At 35.7% G+C, this 25,961-nt stretch overlaps 1 protein-coding gene across 1 annotated transcript in view; it reads left to right on the top strand.

Annotated features, from left to right (window-relative positions):
• The first annotated feature begins 1,378 nt into the window (after positions 1-1,378).
• LOC142355100 (outer dynein arm-docking complex subunit 4-like) overlaps positions 1,379-25,961 on the top strand; it is a 46,770-nt gene continuing 22,187 nt past the window's right edge. The window contains exons 1-4 of the mRNA XM_075407375.1: positions 1,379-1,641; positions 2,389-2,532; positions 7,285-7,438; positions 9,006-9,067. Of these exons, the coding sequence (XP_075263490.1) occupies positions 1,513-1,641; positions 2,389-2,532; positions 7,285-7,438; positions 9,006-9,067 (489 nt within the window). The 5' untranslated portion in view covers positions 1,379-1,512. The remainder of the gene's footprint in view (positions 1,642-2,388; positions 2,533-7,284; positions 7,439-9,005; positions 9,068-25,961) is intronic.

The following is a 25,961-nucleotide window of genomic DNA, read 5'->3' on the forward strand; positions in this document are numbered from 1 at the left end:
AGTGCCTATTGTTTTACAATCTGTTGGAATGGTGTTCCCACCATATACCATCTCACCCCTTACCACTTGGAGATTAGCCATATACATAACCAGACTCTGGGTAACTTTTGTAATTTTATGCTCTCTACATTTCTTTTTCTCTTCTTTTTGGTGTAAGTTTTTATATAGAGTTGTTAAAAATCTTAATAGAGAGGATTTCGTTTATCATCAATCATTTTTGTTTACTCAACAATAATATTGCTCTACTCTGTGACTTGAGAGTTGTTTATAGTTACAGATGCATTATTATGTTTAAAATCAGTTCTTGTTAACAAGTATTATTTAAATTTAAAGAGGCGTTCGAAAAAAAAGATCGACTGTTCTATTTGCAGTTGAATGAGAGCTAATCTTTGAAGGCTGAGATTTATTCCAAAACGACGAATAAATGGAAACAGTTGACCTCTTTTAATCATTCAACCCAAAATGTTCTTATAACCTTGAATAATCATTATCTTCCTGAGAAAACGAAATAATAATATTGTTTCGCAGCTCTAGATTAAAGTTCTTGGCGGCTCATTGTTAGTATTTTTTTGCATATTTTTAGGGGCTCATCTCATCTCCGGCTACCTTATTGTGGTAAGAGAAGTTGTTGATAGATCTATAATATTAACAATGCTCATTATTGCTCTCTATTAGTAAATCGATGATGCTGATCTTTTTGAAATTTAACTTTTTGGGGATTTCTATTATAAGTGAAACTCTCGAGGAATAAAAACTGTTCAACATTTTCGAAGGCAGAAATGACCAATTTTTGAGCGAAATTTGACATTTGAGAATTTTTATCTTGTAAGATCTTATCGTGTGGATACTATCGACATTTTGCTCCTCCCCAATTGTTAAGAATCTCAATGGATATAGAAAAAAACGCTTTTCAAACTTTGGTCCAATTCTTCTGTGATAATTTAAGCAGTTCCACGACTTAAATTGGTTAAATTTTTGGAAAGATTCTGAAAAAATGGCTAGTAAGACTGTCATTTGTCTGCCAGATTTCTTATTTATATCATAGCAGTTTTTTCATAATAGGGTTCAAATTTTCAAAATAGGGTTCAATTTTTTCTTTGGTAAACTATCACTGATTAAACCAATTATCTTTTTAATTCCAAAAAACATTATAAAGAGGACATAATAAAAATCGTAGTCAAAAATTGTGTTTCTGCTATTCAAATTATATTTCTTTACATGTCTTCAACTGTTTTTTACAATAACCAAGAAGCGTCGGTTCTGCAAATTATTATAAAAAATCTTCAAAAGATGCGAGCTTTTAGATAATTTTGGTAAGAAACGTGCTTCTAAAAAGTTACAAAGCAAAAACTTTCACTTGCTTGACAACCATACTATGCACATGTAGTTACTTCAATTCAAACTATACTCTTAGTTAGTTAGAATTCTGCGTGCGTGCTTTGTTTAATTATATAACTTGAGTTATAACTTTTTGCTGTGGTTGATAACTAGTTAGATAAAGAAGTATAAATAATGGCAGATGACGATACAAATAGTGAGCCCAAGGAACCCCCGAAGAGCAGTTCTACCACTTATTTCGCAGAGGGTGACAAATTGTTTAAGAAGAATGAATTCAGAAAGGCTATTGAATCGTATTCGATGGTAAGTTTAGCAATTCTTTCAAAAAAGCTCCCGTTTTCACTACTAAAGGCTAAAGTCTACAAAAAATGAGTTTATGTTTTTGAATCATATTTCTATTTGTTTTGTTTAGCGGATATTTGAGTTTTTATGAGCACCATTTACAACTGTGAGTTCGTATATAACACACTTTTTCTTGAAAAAAATAACATGTGTTTCTGCGGGGGCTTCAAAGTTACCAGAAAAGTCGGGGGGGGGGGGGTGTAGAGGAATGTATCGTAGATTTTGCAAAATCTAAAGGACCCCCCCCACCTCCTCACCTCCGCTCGTATGAGTGGAATGCCTTTTAGTTGAATAAAATGGTAAAATAGCTTTTTGATGGAATAATAGTGAAACAGTTTTTTTTCCTGAACTATAGAAAAACAGATGTTATTGAAACCCAATTTGTAGGTGCTTTTTTCCCTTGTAGTCGCGCCTCATTCGTTTTGTAGCTCTTTATGTAATGGTTACGTGACTCTGCTTGAAGTCACTGAGAACTTCTGGCGTTTATCGAGAACCGCGAAAAGATTCGAGATATTGAGTCAGAATTTTGAAGTGACTTCTGCAGAGCCACTTATCCATACTTAAAACACGAAACGCACACGTTTTAAAATGACGAAAGTCAACGAAATTCAACTTCTGGCTAAGTAGCAACTTCTGACACTTTGACTTCTGGCACTGCAGACTTTCGGCATTTTAAAATGTGCACGTGAGTGTTTTAAATTTTTTTAGGCACTTTCCCAAGCAGAGGTAGAGGAAGTTGACAAAAAGAGCAGTTTCATCGCCAGGGCTCTCTGCTATCTACATTTGGGTGATTCGGAATCAGCTTTGACTGACGCTGAAGAGGCACTGGAGCTGGAACCAGCCTACACCAAGGTCAGTATCCGTTCAGGTACCACATGACTTCCGAAAGTACCCTGGTTAAGATCTCAGGCCGATAAGGTTCATGATCCGTTTACATGCCGAGCTATCTATTGGGTCGGTTGCCATTGTTTTAGTACATACGATGATAATAATGATTTCATGCAAATCATAACGTGTTTCCTTTCACGATCCTTGTATAACTTGATGAAAATCATTTATGATCCCATTAAGAATTCAAGAAAACCATATATGATCATATTAAGAAATCAAGTAAATCATATTAAGCGACTTCAAAATATTAAGCGCTTTTATCGTGTTTCTGATCTGCCCACTAAATTGGACTTTGGCAGAAACAGTACTTCTTGATCGCTGCAAATTGCCAATGCCTTTAATCAACTTTTCGCATCTGTTTTCGAAGAAAACACGAGCACTGTTTCGCTGCCAACTGCTTCCGCAGACCCCACTATTTGTCTAGAAGACGTGTATTTCACCAAAATCGACGTAAAGTCGATGATTCTAAGTTGTCATCCGGGCTCTGGGTCATACAATAATTTGCAGCCATTTTTATTGAAAACTTTTTCAACTGCAATTGTCCCAGTTGTTACTGAGATATTTAACAAAATTGTAGATGAGCTGAAGTTACAAAAGAGCTGGAAGAAAGCAATAAATATCCTCTGCATAAACAAGAGTCGATAATCGACAGAAAGAATTGCAAACCAGTGTCAATGTTGTGCTCTCCATAATTTTTGAGAAGTTATTGTAAAGTAAATTTAAGTATCGTTGATCTAAGAATTTAGACAAACGCCCGCATGGTATTAGGCTCAAGTTTTTACAATCACTCAAATGCTTGAATACTGTGGAAAAATTTTTCCTTAATTGAAAGCTAAAGAGTCTTCATTAATATTTATCTCAATATTGCAAAGGCGTTCGATACAAAAATTCACAATTCAATTTTGTTTAAGTTTTATGATTTTTGGATTTGATAATCAGTTTCTCAAGTTTTTTGCAGATTATTCATCAAAAAGAACGCATTGCGTATATATTAAAGATTAATTTTAATCAGAGTAACCTGTTAAGAGTGGTGGTCCACAGGGTTCAGTGTTGGCGGTTTTTATGTTTGCTGTGTACAATAACGACCTTCCACCTCTAATGGAGAACAGCACAGATCTGTTTGCCGATCACAAAAAAATTATTGGAAGTCAAATGAATCTTTTTTGCTACAAAATGATGTAAATAAAGCTATCAAATTTTCGAAAGAAAACAGACTGGAAATTCAACATGGCAAAGTTTTAAACTATATGTTTTGATGTGAAAAATTTAGATCTGTGAATGTCCATTTGTATGCAGATGATGCAGAAATTACATGCAAATCTTCGGTAAATGATCTTAATTTTTACTAACAATTTGAAAGGCGATAGTCATATCAGTCAGCGACTGATGGAGGCACAACAAAAGCTTTTCTTCGTCAAGAGAAACGTTCCCTTTTCAACAAATATAAGAGTAAAAATAAATTTGTACAAAAATTACATTTTATCAGTTTTCTTTTACGCGTCAAATGTTTGCTTTTCTCGAGAAGGCCAAGTTGCAAAAAACTAGAAAAGATGCAAAGACGAGCGCTAAAGTTTTGAATAAGAAGTTTTTTACCGATAGTGACTACAATCGGAGCGTTATTTGGCACAATTTGTTACTAACCAGTTTTCTTTCAGTTCGAAGTGAACTTCTAATGCTGAACAAAATTTACAACTGTGATATCGCCCTCAAGTTTATTGATTATTGGAAAGTTCTCTGCAACCGTTCTGCAGCAAAGCAATTTTTGAGGACAAACTTTAATCGGACGAAATCAGTCAAACTGGAAGAGCATTTTGTTTTGAGTTTTGTAAGATATGCAATTGTTCTCACCAATTGAAATGACATCTAAACTTTTTACTGGACATGTCCAACAGTTTTATTTCGGAAACAGTTGAACTCTCTTTTCAAATTAAAGGCTGTGAACTTTAAGTACTATCAGTATCCTGTAAATTGGTTCTGTTTTTGTCTTTTGATTAACAAAGTGATTCCCGTATCGCGGGTAACAAGTCAATTTCATAATAATAATATATGATCCTATAAAGAGTTCAAGAAAATAATATATGATCTCAGTAACCTCATTATGACTACCCAGTCAAACAAATCCCGGATGACCTGCCTGGAAATATCGGACTCTTAACTTTCCAGCTGGTAAATTTAGCAAATTTAGCGGGAAACTGGGCAGTTTCTAGTAAATTGGTAAGTATAAAGAAAAACCAGAATATTTTATGTTTCCCCGGTAAACTTAATGGATATTTCAAAAGAAAATTAGGCCTTTTTTTTTAATCTCTTAAGAAGCTTAATAAATTCTTCAGCATCAAATGCTGGATCTGTTTTTTATTCTACACGCAACTACAGAAAACCACAAACCACAGAAGAGACTTTATTCGATGACATAAACCAGATTTAAATCATTTTGCTGCAGAAAATTTTATATATTTTCAAGTAAGCCTTTTGTTCTAATTTTAAACTAAAAAACTCTTGTGATCAGAATGGTGTCCCAAATTGCAACAATCCCTTCAAACCAATTCTCTATAATGCTCTTTGACAGAAATAACGGTAATGGCCGGCTCTCTGAAATTTCCTCCGGTTTGCACGCCTCACCCCATTTGTTTCCTAAATTCTTCGGCAAGGGCAGGAACTACCAATGCCAAATGACGGCAAAACGTTGCAAATGATTTGGAAACTGGCACTCCACATTATTCCTCGGATCATCTTTCCTGCAATCGTCTGGTTTCAAAATCTGTTTTTATGGCGCATGTGTCACGCCAGAAAATATACTTGATGCCCTATGCCTAGTTGTGAATCTTAAATTTCCCAATTTTTTTCGGTAAGGTTCCGGCTATTTATTCTCGGAAGTCATGACGAGAATCTTAAAATTCACTGTTATCATTGTAGGGTCCCGGCAGTATTTGTTTCCAGGAAACCCTTACGGGATTTTTAGAGTGCCCTCCTTCCTTGGTAGGAACACGGGAAACAATTAGTGAGCCCCAGCGGAGTCTCATTCTCTTCGCAGTTTTGCTGTCTGGTGCCATTCAGTTCCCTGATCCCCCGCGGGGTAATGCAGTATCTTGCTCTCTCTTGGCACATCCTGTAGATCCCGTTGTTTTTGCCCGTAAGATCCCCGGATAAATATCTTTTTGGATCTTAGTGGGGACATAACTGGGATCTCAACAAGATTTCTGGAGAGCAAAGTGCCGTTCACTAGGCTATCCGTGTTTAATTGCCTTAAGTACAAAATTTTTTTGTTCTCTGATTTGTTCTCAATTTTTACTGGTAAGCAAAAATTTGTGTCAGTCCGTGTCAACTCATAGCAAGACGCTCAAATATACTGAGAAAAAATTCATTGATTGTAACTCTATACGAAATTATTTTATTGTGAACCGTAGATTTTAATGCATTTTCGAATGCTAGTGAAAGGCAAGGGTAGGATGAAGAACTTATCAAAACAGCTTGTCGAAAAATTGCTTTGGAAACTTTCTTGGCCATTGCGTTTTTCTGAGAAATCAGTTTTCCACGTCTCTTAAAAACGCTTAAAGTAAGATGGCATGACATAGCATTATATTATCTCAGCCCTGAAATTAGCAAAAGGTATCGCAAGCATTTTCTCGCATAATTAAGCCGATAATTTATTCAAAAATTCGGTTGCAGTATCTTGATATCAAGGTCTAGGGGCCGCTGAGAAATGACCATTCCCCTCAAAGTATGTTAAAACAAATACAATACCAGTGTAACTAGTGAGAATTCGAAAGAGAGTTATTTTCGCGAAAAATGTCAGAAAATGAAAAAATCGTTGTTTCACAAGTTCCGAAGTCGTCGCTTGTAAATTTAGGAAAATCATCGGTACGTTGAATTTTAATGGGAAAAAGATGACGATTGACGAAAGCCTTTACGTTTTTTCTTACGTATCATCGGTTTTAATCGTTCCGGTTTTAATCGTAAAAAAATTCCGTATTTTCCTTTTCAAGCGTAAGAAATAATCGTTTTCGTAGAAATATTTGAAAGAAACTTTCGTTTTCAAACGTAAGAAAAACTTCTTATTTTCAATTTCTCAGATTTGGTATGTACGCTTTTGAAGGTAACAAACTTTTGGTATCTTCGGTACTAAACCACAGAAAATCTCGAGCAAAATAAGAATGTACTTTTTTTCTCATGATCATATCAAGATTCAGGGATTGTGATTCAATGAATTAAATCCTCATCAAATTTAAACAAGTCTGTTAGTTTTTTTCTATATAAAACAATCAAGAATTTTTTGTATACTGAGATAGTGTTTGAAAAGATGGCTTAATCAGAAAATCAATCACTTTTCCCTGTCTTCGAAGAAACTGTCTGAAAGCGGTACAGATTTGATATTCCTGAAACCAAAAACTATCGTATCATTTGGTTTCATTATAAACAAAAACCGACGATTTGCTCCGATTCAAACTAAACATACCACAGTTAGGAACCAAATATACCGAATCTAAAAACCAAACATACTTAATACATCTTACGTTTAAATCTGAAAATATACCGAATTTAAGAACATACTGAAAATTTCTCGCGTCGTTGTTGCTTAGTCTTCAGGTCGAGGGTAGTTGATAAGGGGTTAAGCAGATAGTTTGAAAAAACGAGACTCGGCTTGAACGAAATCTACTAATTGTTAGCAAGTGTTAGTCGTGTGAAATCAGTTATACGCTCCGTTTTTGTTTCTAGGGTCTCTGGGTCAAAGCGGAAGCCCTCTACGCAATGGGTGACTTCGAGTATGCTCTGCTGTTTTACCACAGAGGGTTTCAGGCCAGATCCGATTTCGCAGAGTTCAGAATTGGAATCCAGAAGTCGCAAGAAGCCATCGAGAATGCCATCGGAAGTAAGTTAAATAACAGTAAGTTAAAGTATACAAAAAAACCTCCATGGAATCGCCGAAACGCGAAAAAAAAGTTGTTTAGAAAACTTGGCAACCATGGTAAGATCATGCAACGAAAATTTTGTATGGCGAGTATGGAACCATATATGGCTCTTGGATATGGTTGCCAAGAAAGGTCAACACGGAAAGTTCAACGTAAAAATTGGGACGGTCTGGACATAAGCACTTTCCGTCTGGGACGGTCTGGACATAGGCACTTTCCGTCTGGACGGTCTGGACATAAGCACTGTCCGTCTGGGACGGTCTGGACATAGACACTTTCCGTCTGGGACGGTCTGGACATAGGCACTTTCCGTCTGGACGGTCTGGACATAAGCACTGTCCGTCTGGGACGGTCTGGACATAGACACTTTCCGTCTGGGACGGTCTGGACATATGCACTTTCCGTCTGGGACGGTCTGGACATAAGCACTGTCCGTCTGGGACGGTCTGGACATAGACACTTTCCGTCTGGACGGTCTGGACATAAGCACTGTCCGTCTGGGACGGTCTGGACATAGACACTTTCCGTCTGGGACGGTCTGGACATATGCACTTTCCGTCTGGGACGGTCTGGACATAAGCACTGTCCGTCTGGGACGGTCTGGACATAGACACTTTCCGTCTGGGACGGTCTGGACATATGCACTTTCCGTCTGGGACGGTCTGGACATAAGCACTGTCCGTCTGGGACGGTCTGGACATAGGCACTTTCCGTCTGGACGGTCTGGACATAAGCACTGTCCGTCTGGGACGGTCTGGACATAGACACTTTCCGTCTGGGACGGTCTGGACATATGCACTTTCCGTCTGGGACGGTCTGGACATAAGCACTGTCCGTCTGGGACGGTCTGGACATAGACACTTTCCGTCTGGGACGGTCTGGACATATGCACTTTCCGTCTGGGACGGTCTGGACATAAGCACTGTCCGTCTGGGACGGTCTGGACATAGACACTTTCCGTCTGGGACGGTCTGGACATATGCACTTTCCGTCTGGGACGGCCTGGACATAGGCACTTTCCGTCTGGGACCTTAACCTTGGATTATTTAACGATATAACAATTTCGTTAATGTGTATCGTAGTTTTATTATCGATAGCTCAGTTTGGAAAAAAATTAACTTATTCTCAATGTTACGCGGCGAAAATTCACCAGTCCGATTTTGTCCGGCCAAAGATCCAAAGATTGGGGATACAAACGTGTAGGGACTCTTAGGACAGCAAACAATTTTAGTTCAGAGTTCCTACAATTTTGAAAGCACCATTAACAATGTCACAGATCCGCTATATCAAAGCTAAAATCAGGTTCAACTTTTTATGTTTTCCGAAAAATTTCGAAAATTAATTTTTTTTTGGATTTATTTGATGATCATTTTCTTTATTTGATGATATTTTTTATCAATGTATGACGCAAACGTAAAGAGAATTTGTGTAGCTGTAAAAGTTGCCGAATGTATTTTCAACTGCCTATTTTGTCGTGAAGATCATTTTCATTTTATTTCATATGATGAAAATTAGTTCTATTTTCAGAGGAAGATCAGCAGGACCTCAACTCTGACGGTGATCTGGGAATGTTCTACAACCGAGACCTGGCTAGTCTTTATTTTGTTCTTATGTTATCCCTACTACAAAATTTCTAATTTTTAGAGCAGAGAAGACTATCGCTATACTCAACTTTATTTAGACGCAAACGAGAAAAGCCCGCAATTTTTCGTTGCTGACATTGGTATGTTGTTTTCAAACGTGAGAAACTGTCGATATGTGCGGTTTCAGACGAAAGTAACCCTATGTTGGATTATAAATGAAAATTATTGGTGTGTTTTCTATGGAGATCGAAAAACTAGCTGAAGTGTTTGTCTTCAGCGCAAAAAACTCTCGATGTATTTTTTCGAAAAGCGTAAAAAGCATACAAAAAATTCTTTAGGTAGTATGATATTGAAAGTTTCTCAGTTTAAACTTTCGCACTAAAACACTATCAACATTGCACATGATTGCTACTATTCTAAGATCAAAATTGAACAATAATTCTGAATATTTCTCCCCAGCTTCACCAACGACCTATGAGAGAACATTGAGAAGATCTTTTGAAATTTTTCTGTAAAATCTTCAAAGAACTTACTGATATTAATTGCTGTCTTATTTTTTGACAGTAAAAGCATTGCTTTATTGCACAGAAAAAATCCATTGTTGTTTCAAACCGTACTTTCCTTCGACGTTCCCTGAATACACGTTTTCTTACGTTTTCCAAAACCAACACCCTGATGTTTTTTCGTTTTTGAAATCCGAGCTCTCAAATCTGAACACAACAAAACAAAATTTTCTTTTGATTGTAATCTATCAAATCAATTTGCTCTGGTGTTTATATGTGCTTGCACGTCTGTGGGTTCTGAGTTTAAAATGAGAGGTTAAAATTTTGGGCACAACTGTACAATCAAAAACGTTTTCCTTTCTCCCCTACCCTCGTTCAAAACTAATGCCAAATTTGCAAAGATTTGCAAAATTTTGTTCGATAATGCCAAATTTGGAAAAATTTGCAAATTATTTCTTCGAAGGTAGCAATTTGCAAACGATCGGCCGAGTTCGTTACGGTTGAGCTCTGCTTAATTTGGCAATGTGGGGTATTTTCCTAACCATTTCTCGGAGATTGCTTAATTCAATTAAAAAATGTATAAAGTACTCCTTCTAATTAATATGTGTGCTAAAATCACCCTACAGGGCCAGTTCCGAACGATAAGGTACAAAATTATTCAGACCCGTTTGCAAAAATTTGCGAAAATGATGCATTATTTTACAAAATTTGCAAATTTCTTTATAAAAATTGCAAATTTGAAATTAGGTTAAAGCTAGGGTAGTTAATTTAGCAGATCCATTATTTCGAAAAAAAAACACGAAAAAATTCTCAAGAGTAGCAGAGGTGGTTAATGGCTGAGTCATTTGATCCAGTGGGTTTAGCGTAAGATTCTGCATTTAAAACCGAACACAACAAAAAAAATCACTAGTAGTTTAAGAAAAATTGGCCTTTAGTAATTGAACTGATCAACCGAGTTTAACCTTGACGAAAGATCAACGTAAGGCCTAATAGTCTGAGCAGATTTACTACAAGAATTACTAATTGAATCTCACTTGTTACAAAAAAAATTGAGATCAAGATCAAATTAGCCCGTCAAAAGAAAAAACATCCCAGATTTTTTACCGCAAAAACATTTTATTGTCTGATACAATCAGCAGTAGTATAGTAAGTTGCCTAGTGCTTGTAGGGGGGGGGGGGGTCCGGACCCCCCCCTACAAGAAATTTTACCTCTGAAAAAGTGAAATCTTTGTAATTTTTTCAGAGTGTAAGGCAAATTACTATACTTTTCAGCTATTTCCATTTCATTTTGATGGTTCATGTAAATTGAAACTTGGGAATTGGGTTTTGGTGGTTTTGAATTCATGTTTTGTGCGCGATTGAGGATAAAACTTTAAATTGGGATTTTATTTAGTTTGGAGAGCGGGGAAATGTTTGGACTTGTCAAAGATTTGTTTACGGTGTGGAATTTACGAGGAGCGGAATCAAATGGAATTAAATTTGTGGAAATTTAATTTAATGGTTAGACAAAATCAAATCTGAATCTTTTTAGGGGCTTTGAAATTATATTGCGGTAGTGAGGGAAAATGTTCAAATTACAATTAAAGACAAATTGTGTCGGTGAATGGAAGACTTCAAGGGCGCTATTTGGGGACTGAATTACCTTGCCTGAGTTAGTGTGGTATGGAATATTTTGTTATGGAATGTCTGGAACTATTCCTATTTGCCTACAGTAAAGAAATGAGGGTTTGAAACTTGAAGTTTGGAGGTTATAAATATTCAATCTCCATTTTAAAGTCTCTACTTAAAGCGCTACGAGCTCAATCTATACAAATTGCTCATTGATTCAGTGAAAAGCATATTTGCAAATTTTGTGACATTTCTTTTGACAAAAATCAAGAAAAAAACGCCCATTTTTCCCATCATCACCCTGATATATAAATAAAATTTTTTACTTTATGTTGCAAATCTGTTTTTTTTCCTCCCAGAACTGAAAGCCCATTTAAAACACAAGTCATACCTCCGGCCCAAATCAAGTTTCTTTCTCACCCACGCTGGCAAAGTTAGCCAAAAAACTTGATTTGACTTAGAGAAAATCATTTTTTCAGAGGTAAAATTTCTTGTAGGGGTGGTGTTCGAACCCCCCACCCTACAATCACTGGGCAACTTACGGCTGTTCCAATATTCACTAGAGAATAACTAGATAGATCCCAAACTCATAGAATATCATAACATGATTTTTTTAAAAACTCGAAAAACCCTATATGAGACACCTGGTGCCTACAACTTGAAAAAATTCAAAAATTTTCAAAAATTTTTCGAAAATTTTTCAAAGTTTTTCAAAGTCCTAAAATTGTCTGAAAAGGATTTTTTCGTTATCAAAGAGCACTCAAAAGTGATTTTTTGTTGACTTTTCACCTAAGTAGTATAGGGGTCAAAACATATAAAAATTTTGAATTTTTTTCGAAACTTTTTCCAAGTAAAAATCGATCCTAAAATGGTCTGAAATGGATTTTGCGCTATGAAAGGGCACTCAAAAATGATTTTTTGTTGACTTTTATTTTCTTTGAAATGGTCTACATAAAAATAGAAGTAAAAAACTTTCTAAAAAAACAATTTTGTTAAATTGATTTTTTTCTTATATGAAAAAGCAACGAACTTAAGTTCATTATTTCATTTTATCATTTGCAAATCAGCATGACAACAATTGCAACGGTAGATTTGAAAAATATTCATGAAATTTATGATCAAATAAAACTAGACTATCCGGAATACAGTGAGTGGTTTGTATATTTTTTGGCAGCGTGTCTTTATTTGGACGCAGACATCAACCTTGAAATTGTTCTCAAGTTGAGACCATATGGTGGTCTTATAGGTATAGACAACTGTTCACTAGACAAATACCTTAAGTCATATAAATTCTTTCGATTACATGCAATACTTCATGACGCCTCGGGTTTTATTGCAGAACACAGTCAGAAAGGTCCTGGTTAATCATACGTTTTACCGTGTCTAATCACAAACGCCTACATTGGTCACATGACTGGATTAATATTTTGCCTCTTCGTGAAAACATTTAAACGAAACCTATTTATTTTGCTGGAATGTTAAAGCCAGAAGTTGTTGTTTTAGATTTTGAAGGTTTTCGTCATAAGAAATCGGGTTTTATAATTAAGGAGTTATCGATTTGCTCAAACAACTACACAGACACAATCTTGTTCCTTCCACCAGTTTCTTACAACTCACTATCCGCTAGTGAGAGAAAATCTCATCAGTGGGTTTGTAGGTTCTTACACGGTTTGTCGTGGAGTAGTGGCAATTATCCTTACTGGTTTATATCTCAAATTTTTATTGCAATTAAACTTCGATTTTATTCAGGAAAGTTTTATGCTAAAGGGAAAGAGAAAACTGAATCACTGCAAACACTTTTACAGAAAGAAGTGATAGATTTGGATACCCCTTCATGCCCTAAAGTTGAGGAAATTGTTACCCCAATTAAACATTTTACTTGTGCTCTACACTCTCTTTACTTGCCTGAGAAACAAAAAAAAGACATTGCGCTAAAAGAAAAGCACAGTTGTATTTCTATTGGCTGACATCCCCCGCCAATGAGTCGTCGAGTGGAGAAGGTAGCTCCTTCAGTTCTTCAAGAGAATTTATCTCCAAGTTTGACATTATGCACTTGCATAACGAAAGATAATCAAATAAATCTATCTTTGGCCAGAGAAGATAAAGTAGAATCACGCGGCAATCCATTCTGAGGAAACAACAGATTATTTGCAACTTATCGGAGATTGAGACACTGAAGAAATATCTTTCACGGCTTGAATACTTTCAAATGTACAATGTCTTTACAAGAGAAAATGAAAAAACTGAAACTAACCCCTTTACCTATGCACAAGTCGCCAACGCCAGTTCAAGTGAGCCTGGACGACGAAAGTCTCCCTGATGAAATCAAGCAGGTAGTCAGCAAAGGGAACGTGGAGTCAATTGTCTACTACGCAAAGGATTGTGGCATGCAATCGAACTACAAAGTGACTTACAAGAACGAAGACAAAGACTCTAGATATACTACATATGAATTTTTTATGGTTGAGAGAGTTACTAACAAAATAATGAGCTAACACAAAAAAAACTGATGTTTTAATTCATTTTTGATCAAAACGTCTTTTAAAATGAGTGATAAAGAAGATCAATTAGATTCCCCGGCTGGAATAATTTTGAATGATTTAGTTTTCAATGAAGAAAATTAAGAGAGACGCTCATGGAAATTTTGTAACTCTAGACTGCCACGATCAGAAGTAGTGTATTTTACTCAAATCGTAATAACACTGTTTCTCATTGGTGTGTCCTTGATCAAACTTGTGTTTTTCCATCTTGATTGTGAAAAGTCAACATTTTGGTTTTCATTGCTTTCATGCAAAGTTGGCTACGCGCTTCCTAATCCGAAGCTATGAACAAGATAATTTCAACAAGCGATAGATTATTCATGGCTGTTTGTGGGTCATAATGCTGTGGTAAAACTGAGCTTATATTCCAAATGCTACTGAGAAACACTTTTTACCCAAAATTTAAATCTATTTACTACTTCTATCAACATGAGCAACCAAAGTTCAGCTCTATAGAGCGTAACTTGAACATTTTTTTCACAAAGTTTTCTGGATTTGAGTTCATTTCGCAGCTGGAAAACTGTCTGCTTGTTTTTGACGATTCTTGCGAGGAAATGTTGAATGACAAAGAGTTTTCTAAACTCGCAACTGCTGGACGTCATAGAAATATTAGCGTCATTTACGTTAAACATAACTTATTCCAACAGAGTAAATGGTCAAGAACAATTGATCTCAACACAACACACATCATTTTGTTCAAATCACCTAGAGACATACAGCAGATCCCCTATATTGGCAAACAGTTATACAACACAAGTTTTTTAAAAGAAAGCTACGAGTTAGCAACAAAATTACCCTTTGGACACTTACTCATCGACTTGGATCCAAAAACTTGCGTTATTGTTCAAATATTGTACAACCAGGTCCAACCATTTTTTATGTACCTTCCTCCAAAATTGTCATAACTAATTTAACAGATGAGAAAGAAGGAGTTATGTATGCTAAAGCAAATGCTCGAGGTGTCTGATAGTAATTTCAGAAAGTTCCTCAAAGAAGCACCAAATAGTTTTATAAATTTTCTGTGCGAGCGTTTGCTCAATGTAATCAATGGCAATGTTCCAGTCAACAAACAGTTACTAAAAAATCAAGAGGACTCATTTCAGCAGTTATTATCAAAGGAAACAAGTCTGAAGAGAAAGCGATTTATTTTGACGAAAAAATCACAACTTATCAAGGCATTAGCATTCTCGTGCTATCTTTACTTAAAAGTCAAATAATGCATGCAGAAGAATTTGTTTTGATCCCCAAGAGGATGTTCATATCAAAAAATCCAACCAAGGAAGAAATTTTTGATAATCCAGTATATCAACAAAAAGCCACTCAGTTATCGCTACTACAAAGATCTAATCCAAATTTTGAGCAGAAAAATGGAAAAAAAGATGCTGACACAAGCACTGATAGACGTATCACAAGAACAACGAGTATCAGTGATGGAACAAGCGATCCAGATGACGCAAAATCAGAATTATTTGTTAGTGATGACAGTGAAATCGAACCCATAGTGAAAAAACGGAAAGATTCAGCCTTCGACTCAATAATGCTGGAGCTAAAACTAATGGATGAAAATATAACAAAAAGAGCTGCAATAATCCTGAAAAAAATTTTTGATTCCAATACTGTTTCTATTAGTGAACAGAATAATGTTCTCCATATTGAAGATGAACCTCAAGGAGTGGAGGTAACAAATTTCTTTTACAATTTACAACCTACCAAAAAAATTGACGTGCAAAAGTATTCCAAAATATTGAGTGAACTTGATATAGCAGCCCACTTGGTTTACAATACTCATGCAAAAAAAGTTCTCGATGAGTTTTACAGCGACGAAGAGGAAGAACAACCGACTCGAAAACAAAAGAAACAGCAACAAAAACAACCAAGAGGAAGATCTGAGACAAAAGAAAAAAGTGCAAAGCCAAAAATCGATGAGAGCAAAAAGAAGACAGACGAAGACACGAGTAGAAAAGACTGGGCTTTCTATAGATGATGTGAAGAGACTTGATAATCTCTATTTAAAAGGACCTGCGCCATTTGGAAACGCAAAACGACTGCAAAATTTGAGTAAATTATCAATGAAAAAAGTAAAAATGTATCTGGAAACGAAACCATCCATCACCAAATATCGTTTACGTCGCCTCAGATTTCCAAGGCTTAAAGCAATTGTCAACGACCTGAATGAGATCTGGTCCGTAGATATTGCATTTGTTGATAAACTTGCAAAGTACAACAGTGGTGTAAAATACCTTCTTGTTGCAGTTGACTGTCTGTCAAGATATCTCATAGTTGAACCACTAAAAACCAAATATGCTACAGAAACTGCAGAGGCTTTCAAAAAGATGATCAAACATAAGCAACCTAAAAAAGTTTGGGTCGATGATGGTACAGAGTACCTCGGTGCTTTCAAAGCCCTCTGCAATAAACGCAGAATTCATTTATACAGTACGTTCAGTGAGAAAAAATCTGCTTTTGCTGAAACAAATATACGTTCCCTCAAAAATATAACATACAGATACTTAGAAGAAAAGTGGACATTTTCATATCTAGATAAACTGGATTCATTTGTTAAAACTATCAATTCTAGAGTTAATCGAACAATCAATCTTGCTCCAAACAAGGTCACGAGAAAAGAAGTTCCGCGACTGGTATCGTTGATTGCGAATACAACATATTCTCAAAAACCAAAATTCTTTGTCGGTGATCTTGTACGAGTACTGAAAAAAGAGGAGACGTTTGGAGAGGGCTACAAACAGTCATTTACAGACGAGGTTTTTGAAATTTCGTCTATCCCAACATTGAACCCTCCAACGTATTCTCTTATCGATACCGATAAGGAAATTATTCAAGGTAAATTCTATCAACCCGAACTCCAATTAGTGCGAGAGTCGCCTGTGCAAAATGGCAAGTAAACGTTTTGAAGATGCATTTACGGTGCATGTAATCTCCTCCGCTTCGATGGAGATCTTCGATCAAAACACATTGGCTTCATTCAGGAATTTTTTCAATGATGAAATACAACTGTCGGGAGACTGGAGAGTAGCTTTGAGTGAAATTTTTTTTCCAACAAAAATAGAGACATCACAAACGGAGTCTTAATTTCTTACAGATTAAGTTGTTTAGAAGATCACCAACGGAATAGCTCTGGATCTAATGTCATATCACGTCCATACAACGGTGAGCGATTAGCTTTCATGCCAGGAACTTTTGATACTGTGCAACAGTTGCTAGCTACCATTAAAAAAACTGTTGGTTTACCAAATTTTTCTTTCAGAGAAATTAAAAGTTCCGATAAATTTGAAATTGTCTTTGGAAAACACGAGGAAATTACGTTTCCAAGCGATGAAACTCCTAGCATTATTGGTTTCAAGGGCACACCTGATGGACGAGGATACTAAGGCTTTTATGGGTGTCTTTGCAGCTGATCTGTGCGCCGGAAAACATTTGATGTTCATTTATACAAACATTATTGAGTATTAATACGTGGGCGATGCGAAAGCACCTTTATTACGAGCCATTGATTCGAAACAATGATTGAAAAACGGTAGCGTCTGCGAGCTTGAACCAACACACAGAATAGTTTTTTCGAATTTGGACTACACAAAACTTCTTTCAAATACAATTCAGTCAATTTCTATAGAACTACGCACCGAAACAGGTCAATTAGTCCCTTGTTCAGGGACCGGAAAAGTCATTTTGACGTTACAGTTTAAAAAATTTGGTGAGTAAAAGCAATGGATTCATACTACACCAATCAAGCATCTGCATTGCCTTATTTTTCTGGGCACTATAGGCAAAGAGGTAGCGGCTTTGGAGCTTTAGCAAGTGGTATCGGAAGAATCGCTCTACCTATTGCCATAAAATTTATTTTACCAGCAGCAAAACGAGTTGGAAAAGAACTTCTGTTACAGAGCGTACCAGAGTTAATGGACGTTGTCAGTAAAAAAAAATCTCCAAAACAAGCGCTGAAAAACACGATATCAAATACAGTCAAAAAGCAAACAGGAGGCTCATTGGCACTGCGAATGAGACAAAGACGAATGAATCGTAGACAATCTAAACGTTCAGGTTCAAAAGCGAGAAAAGTTAGCAAAAAAAGAAAGGTAGTCATTTCAAAATACAAACAGCCAAAGAGAAGTCGGTCGGATTTCTTTGCCAAAGTTAAGAATGATCGGTAATATGTTACCAACAGAGGCAACACATAGTTCCTTGGATTTATTTGAAAAACCAGCGCTTCTTGTAACTTTTGATGGGAGTTTTTGCCAAACGGAACTTTTACAGTCCTAACGGACCCATGCTTGAGTTTGAGGTTGCCGGAGACAGAAAGAATTTTACTGATCTGCAAAAAATTTTCCTGGAAATCAAATACAAGATAGTTCAGGCTTCTGAAGCTGATTTAAAATATGATACTGGAGCTGCAGCTGATGTAACCAAAACAGACGCTCCTTACTTTTGTAATAATGTTTTACATTCACTCGTTTCTGACTGTACAGTATCTGCCAACGGACTAAAAATTTCAAATGCAAATGGAAATTATGCTCACAAAAGTTTCAATGAAACCGAAGTTTCTCACAACAAAGAGGCAAAGGCTACTTTGTTGGCTTGCCAAGGTTATTCGTACGAGGATAATCCTGGAACGATAGCAACAGCTGAAGTTAACAGACGAAAAGCTTTGGTTAGACAATCTGCTGAGTGTACTTTTTATGCAAAAGTGGCAGTAGATTTTTTTACATGTGATCGACATCTTTTGAGTGGAGTCACATTGGGAATTTCCTTTCGAAGATCTATAGATGATTTTGTTGTAATATATGACGATGCTGGAAAATCAAACAAAGTGAAAATTATAGAATGTAATTTGTATGTGAGAAAAATGACATTGAACGACGACGTCGTTTCTGCCATTGAAAAAACTTTATTAACAAGCCCAGCGTCCTATCCTTACTTTAACAACAGGAAACTATAACAAAAACATTTTTGGCTTCTACTGGTTTGCAAAGTTGGAAACAGGAAGATGTTTTTAGCAGGGAGCCTAACGTCTTGCCATTTGTCTTAACACAAATGAAGCTTTCTTAGGAAGCAAACAGCTCAATCCATTTCACTTTCGTAAATTTAATCTGGAGCAGATATGTATTTATCGAAATGGACTCCCCGTTGCAGACAGACCCATAAATACAGCTGACGTAAAACGCTTGTACTTCAACACAATGTCAGATTTAGCCTGTATTGACAATGGACATGGAATAAGTTTGTCTGAATACCCTAACCATTTTATTATGGTGTTTGATCTCACCAGCACTCAGCAGGCGTCACATGATTTTATTCACCCTGAACTTACCAATTGTTCAATTTCAATTGAACTTAAGTTTTCAGCCGCGTTGCCCAGTAATATTGAAATTTTCATAATTGGAGAAAAAGCAAGTACAATTTTTATCGACTCTGCACGAAGAGTTTCGAAAAATCATATTCTTACAAATTGATGGATAAAGATGAAATAAACAACCTCGTTCAAGGATGTAAACGTTTGAAGTACAAATTTCATGGTGTGTTTGCAGCTGACAATTTTCCGCTGCACTTATCACAGAACAGTTTCATTATTGTGAATGTGTCAACTTCTCAATCAATTGGAACACATTGGATACTTATTTGTCGAAGGAACGTAGATTATATTTTTGCGGATCCCTTGGGACAAAATCTAACTTCATATAAACATTTGCACAATAGACTTGCTTCCTCTGCTGGTAATATACAAACTGTATATGAATTGCTAAGAAACCGGTCAATTCAAAAACCAAACCCAATATTGTGTGGCTCATTTTGTATTTATATTGCTCATTATCTTTTTGGTGGAAAAGAAATTGTAAAAATGAGTGATGTTGAATTGATACGTTTTGCGCTTCATATGATGCTCTAATACTACTAACATGATTTGATAAAATAATTTTTTTTCAAAACTTTATTTTTTCTTCAAAAACTAAGCGTACACACAAAACATCATTGTCAATATCTAACTTTCCATAGCCACTCACAAAAATATCCATTATTTGACAAAAAGCACCAGAATGAGGACCATACAAAATGTTTTCAAATCTCTTTAGAGTTTCAGTTGATATCCGGTCAGTTTGTAATTGCTGATTCAATGTTTTCTCAGCATTATCCAGCGATTTGTAAACAACTATTCCACTTGGGCGGTAATTTTTGCTCAAGGCACTGCTCAAATTTGGTAAGCGCTTCTGAATGCTGGTTGTTTCTCCTTTTGTCGGCGGCGCTGAACCATTGTATTCCACAGCTAGTTGGAGTTTTTCCAAAATCTCTCCAGTTGTCTCCAGTGTGGCTCCGTTTGAAAAAAAATTTTTGAAGGTTGTGTACAAGCAAGGAACTGCATAAAGCTTATTTCGTTTTAATATTTCCGTAGAAACGTCAGACACATCGAACAACACATGATAATGGTTAGAGGGAAATATTCACAATAGTTGTTTTCAAAATGCATGCAAACAGCGTAATTCCGGGCAAACATTGAAGATGGTTTTTCTTCTGAAATGAAAAACCTGAAGTTTTTTTTTAAATTGTTTAAATTATGCAGGTGAGCGCTCGTACATAGCTTCCACCATTTTCTTTACAATTTAATCTTGATCAGATAATTCGTGTTCGTCGTCTTTTTGCTTAAAGTTTGGTCGTTTTGCCGGGGTTGATTTAGTTGTTGAATCAATTTCATTTGAGTTTTGAGCAGCCGCTCGAATTTTTGGAGTTTTTCTTTGACAACTTTTCAAACTCTTCCAAAGTCAGGGTTATTCTTTGTTGAAGTTCATAGTCATGTTCACCCTTTTGGAATAATTTTAGAAAGATATAAATTCCTGTTCTTTCATATGTTTTGAGCGTGACTCGAATCAAGCGTTTTTCATTCTTAGAAACGTCAAAATGAGCGTCTCCAAACTCGGCGTCTATTTCAGCTGTAAATGGCATTCTGATTTTGTTGAAATTTGAAATTTGTTCAACTGTTCTTCTTCAAGAACTAGTGTATAATGTCTCCCCTGGTGAAAGTAAAACTCAACAATTTTTACATGGTGCTAAAAATAGAATGGTTCAACTGATAAGAGTTTTGTAGAGGTCGAATATTAAGGAGAATAATTGTTTCATGGTACTGATTAGCGTTTTAGAACCACATGTGCTCTTTCACACCCATTGTACGTAGAGCAGTCCGCTTAAGGTCATAAAACAGGGTCAGACGGATTACATGTATGTTCTTTTCACCATTCAGCGCTAATGTTTAATGAAAGACACTTGTAACCTTAGGTTTTGAACAGTAAACCATGGAGCAAAACTCTTATTTAATAGCTCTAACTAAAATAATTTCATGTGTTTACTTTATTATCAGTCATAAAGCCCATGCCAAGACCACCACGACTAAGACAAATAAAACTTCTGTAGTTTTATGCTTTTCCAGTTTACCTACTAAGTTAATCACAAGAGTACAAACTTCCAACTCTTTAAGTTGTGAACCGGAATCTGGTAGCCCAATCATTCACTTTTTTACTTGCGATTGAATAACAGCAAACCAACTGCTCCATTTATTTCTTGAATTCTTTGAACTGTTTGTTTCAATCTCTAATTTTCCCAAAAATACAAAATTCACCAAAACTGAAATATCTAGAAATGTCTTATTATATTCTGTGTGAAAGCGAAGGCTCCTGGGAACGGACAATTGCGTATCAAACTTTTTACGAAATTTTTATTGTCCTCATACAACAGAAGAAATTCAATGAGAAGGATGTTTGGAATACCCAACAACATTGCATGATTCCAAAAATCTTTCTAAACTTTCTATCTCAACTTCCTGATAAACAGTCATCAGATTCGATCGAAGGTTCGTACATCACGTCAGGTGGTATTATTCCTCCCTCGAAACTGGAGGATCCTCTTGTGGCTTACGATATAGTTAATTTACCTGCTTCGGTCAAGAAAATTTTGTACAAATACGACTGTGATACAGTTCCATTCTTTGAGTACCAACTAGGTGTTACCCAAGCTTGCGATGATCTTGCTGACTTATGGGGGCTACCTCGATCACCTGAGTCGCCCTCAGCACCAACACCAGCAGTTACTCCAGCGATTGATCCGAGTCCTGCTGTATCCCCAGTAACCAGCCCATCTCTCATTGAAAATATGAAAAAATGCATTAGCAGCTCTCAAGAAAATTTCAGTGATCTCTGGAGCAACTTGTCAGGTACTAACTTTGAAACTCCAATAAAAACTCAACACAACCAAGAAAATCAGGTTACAGCCAGCACTATTGAAATTACACCGGTGAACACAGAGAACCCGGCGTCCATCAATGCTCCAAAGAAAAGAAAATCATCGACCCGTTGGAGAGAGCTGTTTGAAAACTCAGACTAACAGAAAACTTTCTTAAAACTGGAACAATTTCAGTTAACACCGTTATCTCCTACTCTTTGGCCAAAACATTAGAAAGTTATGTACAACACTGTATGCACTACTGGATTTTGTGGGTCAAAAAAATTTGATTTTTGTACAAAGTGAAAATCAATAATTCCACATGTGAGCGGGTAATTGTTTTTAATATTGGAAATATTTCATAAAGAATTTGTCAATATATTGAAATTAAAAGGTTCAGTAGTTTCCAAATCTAATGTGTGTTGTGTGCAAGTTTCCCAAAAACTGATTTACTTGATCTCAGATAAATATAAATTTCTTGTTTTTGGTTTTATAACAACAGAGTTTTAACCAAATTTGGCTGAATGCAAGAAATCCTTAAATCTTCAAAAAAGAAAACTTAAACATACAGGTTATGGAATAAAGTAGAATTGTTTATAACTAGAGTCAATCGGCTCACTGTGAGCGAGGTTCAAACAAACCATTTTATTATAAAAAATTTTGAAGAAAGAAGAATGAACAACAATAAATTTTCATTATTTTGGAAAAAAAATATCAAAAACCACAGAAAATATGTTAGTTATTCCATTTTTGAAATACCAATTAATCCTCGCTTAAAGCCTTCTACTAAAACACTTTGATTTCAATCAAATGACTCACTACAGACCAACTAATATTATAATAATTTTTGGGGAAATTTTAGTATTTTCAAACAATTTTTTGTGAAAAAAGTCAATTTTTTGCATATTTATGGTAAAATCTCAAAAACTTGATTAAGGATTTTGGAAACTTTCTCTGAGCGCTCATGACATTGTGTTGGAAGTCGATTGGAAGCAATTATTTGTTCCTAAGAAAAAATTTTTTCATAACAGACCATCAGCTGATTGTAGATTTTTTATGAAAAAATCAATTTTTTTGGCAAATTTTTGGTAAAATCTCAAAAACTTGATTAAGGATTTTGGAAATTTTCTCTGAGCGCTCATGACATTGTGCTGAAAGTCGATTGGAAGCAATTATTTGTTTCTAAGAAAAAGTTTTTTCATAACAGACCATCAGCTGATTGTAGATTTTTTATGAAAATATCAATTTTTTTGGCAAATTTTTAGTAAAGTCTCAAAAACTTGATTAAGGATTTTGGAAATTTTCTCTGAGCGCTCATGACATTGTGTTGGAAGTCGATTGGAAGCAATTATTTGTTCCAAAGAAAAAATTTTTGCATAATAGACCATCAGCTGATTGTAGATTTTTTATGAAAAAATCAATTTTTTTGGCAAATTTTTGGTAAAATCTCAAAAACTTGATTAAGGATTTTAGAAATTTTTTCTGAGCGCTCATGACATTGTGTTGGAAGTCGATTGGAAGTAATTATTTGTTCTTAAGAAAAATTTTTTTCTTAACAGACCATCAGCTGATTGTAGATTTTTTATGAAAAAATCAATTTTTTTTGGCAAATTTTTGGTAAAATCTCAAAAACTTGATGAACGTTTTTGAAAATTTTCTCTGAGCGCTCATGACATTGTGTTGGAAGTCGATTGGAAGCAATTATTTGTTCCTAAGAAAAAATTTTTTCATAACAGATCATCAGCTGAAAATTGTTTTAACTTTTTTCGTTGTATACTATTCATTGAAGACAATTCAACTTAATTGGAAACTTTGTTGACCATTTCGGTTCCCCCCTAATAAGATACGATTAAATTTTTGTTCTTGATCACACCTTCTTTAATACTTGGTCAAATTTTGATAATCTTGTCAAGTAGAGCAGAGTTTTATTCAAAATTTGGGATATAAAACATTATCAAATGTGGGAAATAAACAAATTGTTCATTGCAAAGTGGGCGTTGGAGAGGTCAGGCACAATTTCAATTGTATACATGATCAATAGGAGTGTTCAAAATGTTTGGGAATTATACATAGGTTGAATATTCAATAAAACATTCAGAAATTCAACTTTGGTTAAATGATTAGGGAAACTAAACTATAAAATTGCTCAAGTTTATCATGTTTTGCGCCAACCCATACTTTTAACTGAACCATATAAGATATATAAGAATCTGATTTCAATGTGCGATACCGCAATGCAATAAAACGACATTCACTGGTACAATTTTGAGCTAATGTATTAGTAATTTCACTATTATTGACTTTTCAACGGAAGATAATGTTTGACATTTGATCTGTTTAGGCGTTACTGGGAGCAGCGTGTAAATTTGTATTTCTCTAACTTTCACTTTGCTCCGTTGACTGTCTCTAAACGTGTGTGCGAACACTTTCTCAAAATACTTATCAAATTCTTGCAAAATAAAACTCAAACTACGAGTCTTGAATACATTGGATCTTTGACAATTCCTATTGCTTCTGAAACAACCTTTCTCTAAACATTTTCTTTATCAAATTCAAACCAAATTTATAAAACAATTTTCTATCATTATTTCAACTAAGCAGTTTCTAGTTTAATTACCGTTTCTTACAATCTTGATCAATTAGCTTTAAAAAACAACATAATCCCAAAATACAATCAATTCTGTCAGAATGCCTCTGCAATGCACAAACTGTCCGGCTCAGTTGTCTGATAGACGAGCACTGAACAAGCTTTTGCTAAGGAAGCATGACATTCATCCAAACGTGCCCACGTTCAGCTGTTTCAGTTGTTCAGAACAAGTGAAAAGTTTGCCCTCCCTACGCAAACATTCTCAGGTTTCTCATCACCAACCTATTCTGAAAGTGTGTTATGCATGTCGTATGCGCTTTCAGTCAAAGTTTGACTTTGCCCGTCACATAAACAACGAGCACGGTCATCCAGTCTACGAAATGGATTCAGTTAAGTCGAGCCCCGCAACGCCAGTTGTCAGCTCAATCAAGGGGGGCATCAACTACTATGAACTTCATCCTGCCAGTAACGATCTAGACATCATGGAATATTTGTTCAGAAAACGAAACGAGATTGAAGAAATCATCAGAAAACACACCAATCATTACCCTCAAAAAAAGGAACTGATGGTTGAGATGACCCTTCAAAAACCTGGAGAAGAACCAGAAAAAGTCAGCGTCTACTTCAACACGAATACAACAACGGTATACTACACAGGTATAACTGATACCGTTTTTGAGGAACTAGTGGACAACACAGTTTCGAAACTGATTTCTTTTTTAAGCTATGGAAGCGGATGGCAGCTGCAGAAAATTGACAAAATCACGGTCAAACTGGTGCGTTATATTCCAGTGAGGGGGAGCAGCTTCATACCTTTTCCGGATAACTATCCATTGAGGAGAGACTCCAATCTCCTGAACATACACAACGCAAATGATGACAAGTGCTTTCTGTACTGTTTCACTGCTGGGTATCATCTTGTCTTCTTGAAAGAGAAGTTAGAACCGCCTAGACCCTGCCTCAGACCCAGGACAAATATTTTGATATATAGCAGCGAGAACCCTTCAGCAAAGCAACCGATTGGTGAATTTGATATGCCGATGTGCCTGTTGGACATTTCGAAGTTCGAGGATTTAAACGAAGTTCAGGTCAACGTTTTCAGGTAACCCCACTTCTTTGCAATAGTTATCCAAAAATCCACACAAAAAACTTTCTTAAAAAAACCAGCTAATGAAATCAATTGATGTAAAAAAAATAAAAAACCGTGTTCACTAACTATAGCTCTCCAAAAAATGTTTTTAGGTATAAGTCAAAACAACTGCTGCCTTTGAGACTCTCCGCTGGAAAAAATTATCCGTTCCTTCTTGACTTACTTCTACTCAGCAATGGAGAAACTTACCATTATGTTTTAATAGTAAACTTACACAAACTCATCTCAAAAATTAGTGGAAAAGAATATCGTGAAAGAAGTTATCTGTGTCGAAACTGTTTCCACATTTGTT

This window comes from Convolutriloba macropyga, unplaced genomic scaffold (genome assembly GCF_964194025.1).
Source record: "Convolutriloba macropyga unplaced genomic scaffold, txConMacr16.3 SCAFFOLD_866, whole genome shotgun sequence".
NCBI lineage: Eukaryota > Metazoa > Xenacoelomorpha > Acoela > Convolutidae > Convolutriloba > Convolutriloba macropyga.